At 44.5% G+C, this 12,857-nt stretch overlaps 1 protein-coding gene and 2 long non-coding RNA genes across 3 annotated transcripts; 1 reads left to right on the top strand and 2 right to left on the bottom strand.

Moving 5' to 3' along the window:
- The first annotated feature begins 1,884 nt into the window (after positions 1-1,884).
- LOC310850001 lies at positions 1,885-12,541 on the top strand. The gene is made up of 4 exons (XR_014567186.1): positions 1,885-3,079; positions 5,829-8,478; positions 11,069-11,661; positions 11,820-12,541. It is a non-coding gene; the product is annotated as an uncharacterized lncRNA (long non-coding RNA).
- LOC310849961 (tigger transposable element-derived protein 1-like) lies at positions 3,310-5,242 on the bottom strand. The gene is made up of 2 exons (XM_083751001.1): positions 4,569-5,242; positions 3,310-3,639 (listed from the first exon to the last, which is right to left on the bottom strand). Exons 1-2 carry the CDS (start codon positions 5,088-5,090, stop codon positions 3,577-3,579), a joined length of 585 nt encoding a protein of 194 aa, XP_083607127.1. The 5' UTR covers positions 5,091-5,242; the 3' UTR covers positions 3,310-3,576.
- Positions 8,543-10,525, bottom strand: LOC310849992. The gene is made up of 2 exons (XR_014567174.1): positions 9,448-10,525; positions 8,543-8,636 (listed from the first exon to the last, which is right to left on the bottom strand). It is a non-coding gene; the product is annotated as an uncharacterized lncRNA (long non-coding RNA).
- Positions 12,542-12,857: the final 316 nt, after the last annotated feature.

A 12,857-nucleotide genomic window follows, 5' to 3' on the forward strand; every position in this document is an offset into this window, starting at 1 on the left:
GTAAAAGTTTACTAAGATAAAAATAAGCTTAACAGTTCAATACCAGATCCCTGGAATAGCAATCTCTTAATAATCCACTTGCAGCAAAAATCTATAACAGTAGAATAAAACTTGCACTGAGCAAGTAAAAGTCAGTCCGTAATGAGAGAGGAAAAGAACTGGGAGAGGAAAAGAATGAACCCCCATCGAACTGCAGTTGTAGACAGTCCTGGGGCAGTTTGGCCTTGAGAGATAACTCACTAAACTTATCCCAGATGCATTTCTGTTCCCTTGAGAACCCTCCGAGTACGCTAGAATACTTCCGTTGGCTTCTGTAAGCTCTATGGCTTCTGTACCTCAGAAACTCCATTATACCTGACAGAACATGCCCTTTGTTTCCCCTGTGGCCAATTTAGATTATTAAGTAAGTTTGTGTGATAAAGCTTCTTGCTGTAGGTAGGTTTTGAGAGAGGGCAAAAGCACCCTCTCGGGGAAAAAAGCAAGGGAGCATTTCTTGTGCTGTGTTCTATAGCATTGTCATTGTGTGCCCTGTGGCATGGTACCCAGTGCCGTCCCACTACCCTAAAACTGTCTCTGGTCTCTGAACAGCCTGGGCAAGTTCCTGAGGCAGAAGGCCTGTGTCAGACAGAATCTAATAATATGCTGCATTGTTCCCAGACATACATACATGAGAGAAAATATGTCTGCCCCCATTGTGGTCAAAGAAGGAAAGAAAATGTTTCAGGACAATGTATCAGGACAATTCTTAGCATTTGCACCCCTCCCTCAAAAGAAACCTGTTCAGGTGGCACTTACACCTCCAGAAACCTATCAAAATGGCAGGATTCCTAAGAAAACATTCCCTCTGGGATTGGCAAGTACAATCAAGGGGTGGGGGGAGTTGTTGCTCTTGTACAATTTGGACTATTGGAGTTTGATAGCTGGAAGTTTTGGTACAAGGGTGTACATTTCTTTTCATATGCTGTTTTTATTGCATTTGTTAATTGTTTCATACCAAACAACCTCAAAGCAGCTTAATAAAGAATTGTTATAAGCAGGATAAACTTAGAAATTAATAAATGCTAGGATTTTGGTTATTTGTGATATGAAGGGAGAATGCAAGCTGCAAAGGAATTTCTGTGCTGGCTTATGCAAACCAGCCTGGCTGGCTGGGGGAAGAGCAGACAAGGTGCTTGAAGGGCCATAGAAGGATCCTTTGACCTGGGGAGTCAGATGTTACAAAGGTTGCTGGGGTAACTGTGTTTTGGGGGACAGGAAAGGGGAGCTCTGACACAGGGGCTTCTGGACAGAAGGAAGAAAGAAAGGGAAGAAGGAAAGGTTGTCAGCAATGCTTTGGGACATGCTTTAAGATCTGGACTCTCCCCATGCGGACTGAAGGTGTAAATAGGTGAATAAACCATATTTTTCAACGTTAAAATGGTATAGAACTCCGGCACAAATGGTGTATACAGTGAAAGGGTTTAGTCCCAAATGCTGGCATTGTGGTCAGGAAAAAGGACTATATTCACACATGTGGTGGGAATGTAATCTGGTTAAGGAATATTGGCAAAAGATTATAAAGGTAATTTCTTGATTATTTCAAATAAACATAGAAGTTAATAGGGATTTGTTATTTTTGGGAATACTGGGAAATAACAAAGTAAAGAGTAATAAGCAAGAGTTGTATATGATTCTAGCTGGAATGGCAGTTATGCTTTTGGATGGAAAGAAAAGACCAAATGGAATATGGAAAAATTGAATGATTATGACTTTTGGGACATTGCTTACATGGATCAACCCAATGGATTGTTTAATTTTGGACTTGGCATACTGCCAGTGGGACTTGATGCTAGGTAGGCCGAGGAGTTAGGCATCTCAGGCTGATGGTACAATACAGGCTAAATTCCTTTGCCTCCATTGGCGAAAGCCAACTGGGTGTTACCCTTTCTAAGAGATGATTTTTAAAACCATTATGGGCCTTTATCTTGTCAATCCAAGTTCAACCAAGTTCTTTTGCAGAATTTTGTCTTTCTCTCCAACAGTCTTAATTCTTTGCTTTCTTCCTTCAAATTTGAAGGAGAGACCCTCCAGGAATTCCCCCAACAAACTCTGCCCCTCCCAGAGCTAGTTTTATAGTCCCTCTGACTCCACCCCCTGGGTCCTGATTGGGTAACCTGTTTAACTATTTCACCTCCAGCACTCTCATGTTAACGTCATGTACCTCCTCCCTTAAGAAGTTTTGATTCAGGAGAGTTAACTGATCAAATTGTTTTGTGGGTTTTTTAGGTTTTGTTTTTCTCTATATATACATACATAAGCAAGTAAATTATTGATTGTCTCTGTTCATCCTTCACTCTCTGGTTTTCATGATAAGATTTCCGCCACAATGTTCAAGGATCCTTTCACACCTTTGATGGTAAAATTTAAGTCTTGTAGTAATAAGGCCCACTGTAGCAACTATTACTCCAAATCGATCACAGCCATATCAACGGTGAGTGGTCTGTACATAACACAAAGCTTTGTCCCCAGATGTATGGCTTCAATCTTTGAAGGGCCCACACAGTTTCCAAGCATTCTTTCTCAACTGTCGAGAGGTGCTTTTCTCTAGGCAGTAACTTTTTGCTGATGTAGGTGATTGATGCAGGTCTCCCTCTGGTCCTGGCTGGCATAATATGGCTCCAATTCCGGCATTTGAAGCATCCTCCTGTTAATCCGGTAGGGGTTCACAGCAATTGGTTTGGCTTCCCCTGTGTCCGATGTTCCACACCCTTGGCCACTCCTGGAATATTACTGAATAAGGATTCATATTCCTTCAATATCTGTTTTACATCTTGCAATTTAAGGGTTAAAGACGGAGCCAATTTTATGTCCTTTAAACTACCCTGGGACTCTCGGCCCCCCCAGCATGGTATGTCTGGTTCACATGGATCCTCTTGTAGGGCATACAGTGCCCAGTTTTCTGTTCTAAAATAAGGTTCGATCATATGCACGACTTTCCGCCCTTCCTCTCCTTGCTGGATCACATAATTTATTTCATTCATTTTGGCTATTACTTTATATGGTTCTTCCCAAGCTAATTGTAGTTTGTTTCCTTTAATTGGTCTCAGCAGCAATACAGTGCTGCCTCGCAAGACGAAATTAATTCGTTCTGCGAGTTTTTTCGTCTTGCGAATTTTTTGTCTTGCGAAGCACGGATTCCCATAGGAATGCATTGAAAATCAATTAATGCGTTCCTATGCTCAAAACAAGTCCAAACAAAGCCAAATTTGGTACAAAAAGAGTTTATTAAGTGCTCTTTAAAGTCACATATACTGTAAAGAGCATTTCAAAAATTGAAGGAACAATAATTTAAGTTTCTAAACAAGACAGAAAAGCATTTAAAAATCAACAAAGTGTACAGTACTGTACATACATTTTCTAAGACTCTGGGGAACAACTCGAAGAAGGTTCCTCTTCCACTCTTTGCTTCTTGCTGAAGAACCTGTCCATGGTCTGCTGCTTCATCTGCCTTTTCAGCACCTCCCTGAAAGACGACATGACCCTCGTATCAAAAGTGTTTGCAAGGTCACGTGTCACGTCCTTGTCAGGGTGGTGCCGCTATGCAAAAGCCTGCACATCTTTCCACTTCTGGCAAATGTCCCTCAGTTCTTTGGAGGACAGCTGTTCCTCAGTTGCTTCCTCCTCTTCCAGCGAGGCCTGCTCCTGCGCAGCCTCTGCCGGCAGTTCGACCAGCTCCTGGGTGGTCAGGTCATGGTTGTGCTCCTCCACCAGCTCGCTGACGTCCTTCTCTGTGACCTCCAGGCCCATGGTCCTCCCCAAGGAAACAGTGTCCTGCACCACTGTTGACTCTGGTGCATCAGAGTCACTTGGTGCCACACAGTCCGGCCACAGGCTGCGCCAAGCGCAATTCAAATTTCTCTGGTTGAACCCGTCCCAGGCTGTGGTGATCATCTTCAATCAGGTGACGATGTCGAAGTGGTCCTTCCAGAATTCCCGTAGGGTGATGTTGGTGCAATCAGTCACCTCGAAGCATCGCCTGAAAAGCTCCTTGGTGTAGAGTTTTTTGAAATTGGCGATGAGCTGCTGATCCATCGGCTGGAGCAGTGGCGTGGTGTTAGGCGGCAGGAACATGATGTTGATGAAGCTGAACTCCTCCAACAAGTCCTCAAGGCCTTTAGGATGAGCAGGAGCATTGTCCATCAGAAGCAAAGCCTTCAGCGGCAGGTTGTTGTCCAGCAGGTACTGTTTGACAGCAGGGCCAAAAGCAAGATTGACCCAGTCCACAAACAGCACACGTGTGACCCAAGCCTTACTGTTGGATCGCCACAGGACACTCAGCTGCTCCTTGTCGACCTTGTGTTTCTTGAAGGCCCGTGGGTTCTCGGGTGGTACACCAGCAGGGGCTTGATCTTCAGGTCGCCGCTTGCGTTGGCACAGAAGAGCAGGGTCAGACGGTCCTTCATGGGCTTGTGGCCAGGCAACTTGGCCTCCTCCTGTGTGATGAAAGTCCTTTTGGGCATCCTCTTCCAAAACAGCCCGGTCTCGTCGCAGTTGAAGACCTGCTATGGAACGTAGCCCTCCATCGTCACAACCTCCAGGAACTCCGCTGCAAAGTCTTCAGCCGCAGGAACATCAGAACTGGCAGCCTCTCCATGCCTGACCACGCTGTGGATTCCAGATCTCGTCTTGAACCGGTCAAACCAGCCTCTGCTTGCCTTGAAGACTTCTGGCTCGCCTGAGGTTCCTGGCTGTTGCCGGACGAGGTCTGTGTGCAAGGCCTTGGCTTTCTCACAAATGACAGCCTCAGTCACTGTGTCCCCTGCACGCTGCTTCTCTTCTAACCAGATGAGCAGCAACTTCTCCACCTCCTCCAGAACAGCTGGGCGGTTCTTCACGATCCTGGTGACTCCCTTGGCTAAATCAGTCGCTAGGATCTTCTCCCTCATCTTCAGGATGGTCCCGATGGTCGATGAATTCCTCCCATACTCCCTGGCGAGGTCTGTCACACGCATTCCACCGTTGTGCTTCCGGATGATCTCCTTCTTCATTTCCAGCGAAACCTTCTCCTTCCTCTCGCCGGCCTCTGCAGCAGCAGTCTTCTTGGGCCCCATGGCAGCACAGCTCCTACCTTCGCAACCCCCCCCCCCCCAAAAAATCAGTGCTTCACATCCAAAAAATTCAAAAGCACCAAACCTCCTAGAAAACACACAAGCTTCCAGATTCTTGCAAACCCCTTCTCAACTATTCCCCCAGCCACCCACCACCCAGAAATCTTTTTTTTTTTTAACAACAGCAGAGTGCCCAAATGCTCATAAAAATGCAGGGGGGGGGAACAAGCTTCCAGATTCTTGCAAACCCCTCCCCAACACCAAGTCCTTGAATTCCAAACACCCCAACCCAAAATCCAAAAACCCCAAAAAAAGTTTTAAAAGTTTAACTTACCAAATGGCTGCAAAAGAAGTTTTGGAAATGCTTCAAAAATCACCAGTTTTCAAAAACCTCAAAAAAGGCCACCACACTGTGCTATGAGTTGCTCCTCGAAGTCAAGTCGCAACTGCACCTCTTCAAGCAATGTACCCTGGGTGTTAACGGTTTTAAGAAAAAGGAAACAAACTTGCAAGACGTTTTCGGCTTGCAAAGCAAGCCCATAGGGAAATTCGTCTTGCGAAGCAACTCAAAAAACGAGAAACTCTTTCGTCTTGCGAGTTTTTCGTCTTACGAGGCATTCATCTTGCGAGGTACCACTGTACTTCATTCTCAGGGGCAAATGACCTTACCCTGGCCTTGTCATACCAGTTTTTTTGCTTGGTTTGGGCACTTTTAAAATCTCTTCCCCCCCCAAACTCTAGGGATCTCTTTTAAGGTATTCTGCAGATTAAACAAATACTCCACTACGGACTCTGGATCTTGATCTTGCTGTTCTTCCCAATTCATGCGAAGTAAGTCCAGGGGCCCTTTTACTTTACGTCCCATCAATAATTCAGATGGGCTAAACCCGGTACTTTCTTGTGGTACATCCCTATATGCATACAGTAGTGGTTGTATCTTGTCCCAATCATTGGGATTATCTGCAGTATAGGCTTTAATCATTCTCATTAGGGTTCCATTAAATCTTTCAACTAATCCATTAGTTTCAGGGTGGTAAGGTGTTGATGTTCAATGCTTAATACCACACACTTCCCATAGTCTTTTCATTAGTCTTGATGTGAAAGAAGAACCCAAGTCAGTGACGATTTCACTGGCAAAGCCCAACCTACTCATATAGTTAATTAAAGCGGTTGCCACTGTTTCTGTTTCAATGTTTCGCTGTGGAATGGCTTCTGGATATTCGGTTGCGTAATCCACTGTGGTGAGGATGTATCTGTTTCCCCGCCTGCTGTCTCTAGGCAATGGCCCTATCAGGTCCGGCCCTAACCATTGAAAAGGGGTTGATATGATAGGCAAGGGATACAATTTGGCTTTTGTTTTGTCTTGATTGGTGCCTCTTCTCTGACATGTCACAGGCTTGACAGTATTGTTTTGTTTCCCCATGCCTGGCCAATAAAATTTTTGAGCCACTCTCCATTTTGTACGTGTAATACCCATATACGCTCCAAATACACTATTATGAGCGTGCTGCACAAACCGTATCGGTCAATTACAATCATGGGGTACCTATCCAAACCTATAACTTCTGCTACCTGCTCTCACTCACTAAACCACCTCTCAGATATTTACTTGTCTTCCTAGCCCCTAACTATTCCTGACTCAGCTTACACTAACTCAACCTACCTACAAACTATCCCAATTCACTCCCACTCCAACCAACCACCCAACTCCTAACAAACTCCAACACCTCCAGGACTCTCATATGTTAACGTCACACCGACCAACGTGACAAAACTGCCTGCCACCTAGAGGCAGTTAGTCCTCTCTCGGAAAGTTGGACTTGACTGACAGCTTTATATCCCACACCCCTCACCTCCAGGAAGATGGCTGCAGTGACTTCTGGCATCCCGGCAAAACGCTTACTCTTCAGAGCTGAAACGATGTATGCCTCTTCTGTCCTCCAGGTGAATGAGCACATAATAAGTCCCCACCGTAGTGGAGTAGAATTTGGCACAGGACAGGTCAAAAGTTCTGTGAAATCAGGATGTGGCGATCACACAGGGTCCCCGGATGTTTAACGGTCTATTGATCCCTGTGTCACCACTGTGCTCGCTTCCCCGCTGCCACCAACTAGTTACTCTCTGATAAAACACGTGAGTCCAGAGAAAAGTGAACCAAAAAACCAAGTTTATTTTACAAACATTAACAAGTTTATGGTTTCTCAGATAATATGCGTGTCAGTATCTTTACCGGCCTATACCTTCCTAATACCTTCTGACTGTCAACTGTCTGACTGACTCCTCTTAACAAATTCTCACACTGTGGCGATGACACAGGGTCTCCGGACGTTTAATGGTCTGTTGATCCCTGTAGGAGCTATCTTTATTTCTTGTAGATTGCACAGTTGCTCCCCTTTTCCTTCCCAGCATGTTATATCAGCTTCGTCTGGATCTTCACGTATTGCATACAGTGTCCAGCCTTCTGGTCTAAGATAAGGCTTTAACATGTTCACATGAACCACCTTATGCCCTTCTTCCCTTTGCTGGATTACGTAATTTACATCACTCATTTTGGACACAATTTTGTATGGTCCCTCCTATGCTAGATGCATTTTATTTCCTTTGGTTGCTTCACTATCTGGTTCAAAAGTTCTTACTCTGGCCTTTTTGTCGTACCAGGTTTTCTGCTTTGTTTGAGCTGCTTTTAAATTTCCCCCTGCTATCTCTAAGGATCTTTTCAGTGTGATTTGCAGGTTGTATACGTAATCTATTACTGACTTGGGATCTCTGTCTTGATACTCCTCCCAATTCATACGGAGAAAGTCTTAACGGTCTTTTTACTTTACGTCCTAGTAATGACTCAAAAGGACTAAACCCTGTACTTTCTTGGGGTATATCACGATACACGTAAAGATGTTGTAATTTGCAATCCCAGTCATTGGGGTTCTCTGCTACATAGGCTTTGATCATGCGGATCAAAGTCCTATTAAACCTTTCCACCAAACCGTTTGTTTCGGGATCATATGGTGTTGAAGTTGTGTGCTTGATGCCACACAACTCCCACAACCTTTTCATTAGTCTTGAGGTAAAAGAGGTTCCCAAATCAGTGACGATCTCACTAGCAAAACCTAACCGACTCATACAATTAACTAAAGCATCCGGCCATGGTCTTCCGTCTCTATATTTCGCAATGGGATGGCTTCGGGATACCTGGTTGCAAAATCCACAATTGTGAGGATATATTTGTGTCCTCGTTTAGTGGCTCTAGGTAATAGTCCTATCAGATCAAGACCCAGTCTCTGGAATGGTGTAGAGCAGTGTTTCCCAACCTTTTTTGGGCAAAGGCACACTTGTTTCATGAAAAAAATCTTGAGGCACACCACCATTAGAAAATGTTTAAAAAATTAACTCTGTGCCTATATTGACTATATATAAAGTAACTCTCTTTAATAGGAATCAAATAAACACAAAGAAAGTATTTTATAATTACTTTATTATGAAATAGTAAGTAAACAGAAATATGAAAAATTATAAAATACTTTATTCAGTGCGCAACCTGGGCCTGTTTGGCTGAACACAAAGCTGATATTCTGGCTGGAATCGAAGAAAGACACACACGTAGCTCTTCGTCAACAGCTCTCAGTCTCTCTCTGTATTTAGTTTTTATAGCAATCATGCTTGAAAAGCTCAACTCACAGAGATATGTAGTGGAAAATGGGAGCAATGTCAAAATAGCTTTGTTTGCCAGAAGGGGGAACTCCTTGGCAGTTTCCAACCAAAAACTGTCCAAAGGTAGATCAGCAAATCTTAGCTTGAAACCACGATTTTGTCTCAGTTCAGTTAGTTCCTCCTGCTCCTGTAAAGTCATGTCCTTTCCACCAACTGATGCACTGATGCTGAGCTATAAGGGTCCCTAACCCAGTCAAGGCATTCAGTGGAGACTGAAGAGAAATAAAATGACAACTTCCCCTCGAGAGTTTTTAAATGTTTACCTATTATCTCACACAGTGCAGCAGTGTGAACACCTTGCCATTGCTTGGTGAGTGTGAACATTTCAAGATTGCCACTTTCCACGTGTTGATGCCAGAGTTGCACCTTTGAACGGAATCCATTTATTTTATCTGTACTTGTAAGCAGGTTTTCATTTCGGCCTTGCATTCGTGTGTTCAGTTCATTCAGATGATGAAATATATCTGCCAAGTATACCAGCCTTGCACACCACTCATCACTTGCAAGCAGCTTTGCGTAATCTGACCTCTCATTTGTCAGAAACACACCGGACCTCCGTATGAAACAGCAAGGTTTTATGCTTCGCTCCCATCTCCTCATACAAAGCTGCAAATATGCGACTTTTCACGGGTCGTGACTTTACAAAGTTTACCATGCGCACAACATCATCCAACACATGAACTAGGTCTGCTGGTAAAGTCTTGGCTACGAGGGCCTCACGGTGCAAAAAACAATGCGTAACAATCACATCTGGATTTCTTTCCTTCACTCTGCTTACAAAGCCTTTGGTGTGCCCGACCATGGCTGCAGCTCCATCAGTGCAGACACTTGTGCAGTTTTCCCACTTAAGTCCTCCTTGTTCAAGGTATTCTGATGTGACCCGAAAAATTTCTTCTCCTGTTGCTTTTTCTGGCAATGCCTTGCAGAAAAAGAAGTTTTCTCTAATTGCATCACCATCAACAAAACGCACATTGGCCAAGAGTTGAGCATGTCCACTGATATCAGTAGACTCGTCAAGTTGTAATGCAAATTTCTCACTGCTATGGATCTTTTCCAAAACCACACTTTCAATGTCTGCAGACATGTCATTAATACGTCTGGAAATTGTGTTGTTTGAGAGAGGGACTTTGGCTATTTCCTTAGCTGCTTCAGGTCCGAGCATCTCCTCTACAATAGCTTTGCAGGCGGGAAGTATTAATGTCTCTGCCACAGTGTGCGACTTTTTTGACTTGGCTATAAGTTCAGCAACGTGATAGCTAGCTTTAAGACCTCTTTCATTTACCTTTGAGGTTTGTCTCATGAAAGTTGCCTGTTTCTCCGTGTTTTCATGCAGGCGAACAAAATAGTCCGCATTCTTGTTTTGAAGCGAAGGGTGTTTCGTTTGGAGATGGCGTTTAAGTTTGCTTGGGACCATAGCGCTGTTAGCTAGCTTTTCACCACACACCACGCACAGTGGAGTTGGTTGGTTTGCATCTCCGGTGAAAGTAAATCCAAATGAAATATAGCTTTCGCTATATTGCCTTGTGCCAGAGAATTTGCTTGAGCTAACCATCTTTGCTTTCTTTTCATGCCCACTCATACTTGGGCTCTCATCTGGCTCCAAATTTTGTTCAGAGTCCAGTTCTTTTCTTTTCAAAAACTTTTCCATCACTGCAGTATCCGGCCATCCAATTGCCACTGACAAACGGATACAGACCCCTTTTTTTTACAGCACAGCTCGCACAAATGTACACGGAACACCCTTTTCGAATTAAAACACACAGTCTCACGAGAGCAAGGAGCAGCGATTTTATATTTTACGAAAAGAAGTTGCTAGTCCTCATGGTGACAGGGTGGAAATTATTTAAAAGCAGAACCACCTTGAGGAAGGTGGAGCCATATCACATCCCGGCAGGAGGCCTAAATTGGTGGAATGCTCAGGCCCCGCCTATTCAAAGAGGACTATTAATTTGGAGAGCTGCTATCTTCCAAACTGTGAGACGACGAGGCAAAAGGGGAGCCCTGAATGGAACTTTGCGTTTTTGTCTCAACGCCGGTCTCGCGCTGCCGCTTCCCGCGCTCTCAAGGACCCGGGAGGAGGAAGGCGTGAAGGGAATCCCGAAGGCGCGAAAACCTCGCGCATGCGCAGGCCTTCCGCCTGCGACAGCCCAGTAGGCCGAAGCGAGCGGCGATGGGATGTGGGAGGGAGCTCGCTCGCCGCCCCACGTGTGCTCGCCGCCGCCGCCCCGCCTCTCGCCGCCCGACTCGCCCGCCTCCCTCCCACGGCACACCAGGCAACGTCTCGCGGGACACTAGTGTGCCGCGGAACACCGGTTGGGAAACACTGCTCTAGATGGTATGGCAAGGACTTCTCTATATAATAGTCCATTGCTTAGGCAGAATCGCTCAGGACTTTGAGAAGTTAAAGGCACGTCAGATTTGGTTGCCTCAAAATAATTAAATCAGCATCCTCTTGCTGTTCTTGGGCAAAACTAGGTTTTTGGTTTTTTACAAAAGGAACCAGCAAGTCTTCATTTCTCCCCTCACAGATCGGTTCCTCAGCTCTGTCTCCTTTGGCAACAGTAGTATTCCCCTTAGCACTGAGTGACTGTTGACTCCCCTTGGAGTGAGTAACTACAAAAGAACTCTGTACATGCCCTAAGAGATCCCATCCGATCAGCACAGCAGTGGGAATCTCCTCAGAAATAGCAACCTGCCACTTTCCTGACCAATCTTGGAACTTAACATGGATCTCTGCAACTGGTAGTACTTCAGGCTGTTTTGAAATTACTTTTAATCGCATAACTTTTCCTGGAATTATTTGGGTGGGACAGATTATCTCTGGGTGGACAATACTGACTTGTGAACCTGTGTCTTATTGAAGCAAGTGAAATTAAGTGGTACCCACTTAGAGTGAGAGAAGGATCAGACAGATGCAGCATTTTGGAAAAAAAGGTGGTGAGGTTTTACTGCTGAGCAATAATGGACCCAGTTGGAATCCTTTCCAAAAGACTGGGACCCAGAAGCATTCAGGTTCACATTCAGCCCTAGAAATCTTCAATCCAAATATCTTCCCCAGTGTTTTTCAAAAGAAGATTGTCTTGGCATAGCAATGTGCCACTTTAGCCTCCACCACTTCAGCAGGCTTCGTAACTAGCTTGGCTCTCCTCAGCTGCTTTGATACAAAACGTTTTTTTCGGAGGGCTAATATTGACTTTTCCCCTCCAGCTCTACAATTAAAACTTTTGTGGCCAAATTTTCCACATCCCTAGCATTTAAGTTCTTTGGGATTTGTATAATTTGTTTTCCACCCTTTCTCCTCAGTGAGGCCGGTGTTTGCTTGGGTCTTGTCATTTTGCCCTTTTGACAATGGCCTGTTTCCCTTACCTGTGTCTGAAGATGGGTTTCCCTTTCCCTGTTGGAATCTATTTCTGGTAGTCCCCCACACTTTCCCCCCAAAAACTTGGTTCATCAAACCTACGGTGCCTTATTTCATTTATTTGGTCAGCTGTTAGTGGCTTCTTGAAGCGATTGACGGTGTCTTTCCTTTATAATATATTTTAATTGGTTGTTTATCGTTTCATAAAATTGTTCCAGAGCAAACACTTCTCTGATTTTTGGAACGGAGTCTGCCCCCTCCTGTCCTAACCATTTTGTGAGGTAGTTTGAGATTTTAGCCCCAAGTTGAGCGTATGTTTCCTCCCTCACTTTAGTTACACTTCTAAATTTCTTTCTCAGTTGTTCTGAGGTAATCCCAAACCTGGTGTATATTAATAATAATAATAATTTTTTATTTATACCCCGCCCTCCCCAGCCAAGGCCGGGCTCACAGCGGCTTACAAGCAATAATAAAAACAAGATGAATGATTACAACTTAAAAACAAAAATAAAATACAACATTAAAATAATGGAACATTAAAATATTAAAATGTAGCCTCATCCCAGAAGGAGAAGGAAAAGAAAGGGGAAAAAAGAGGGAGGGAATCAAATTGGCTCCAAGCCAAAGGCCAGGCGGAACAACTCTGTCTTACAGGCCCTGCGGAAAGAAATCAGATCCTGCAGGGCCCTGGTCTCATTGAGGCT

This window comes from Podarcis gaigeae (assembly GCF_964106915.1).
Source record: "Podarcis gaigeae genome assembly, chromosome: 8".
Classification (NCBI taxonomy): domain Eukaryota; kingdom Metazoa; phylum Chordata; class Lepidosauria; order Squamata; family Lacertidae; genus Podarcis; species Podarcis gaigeae.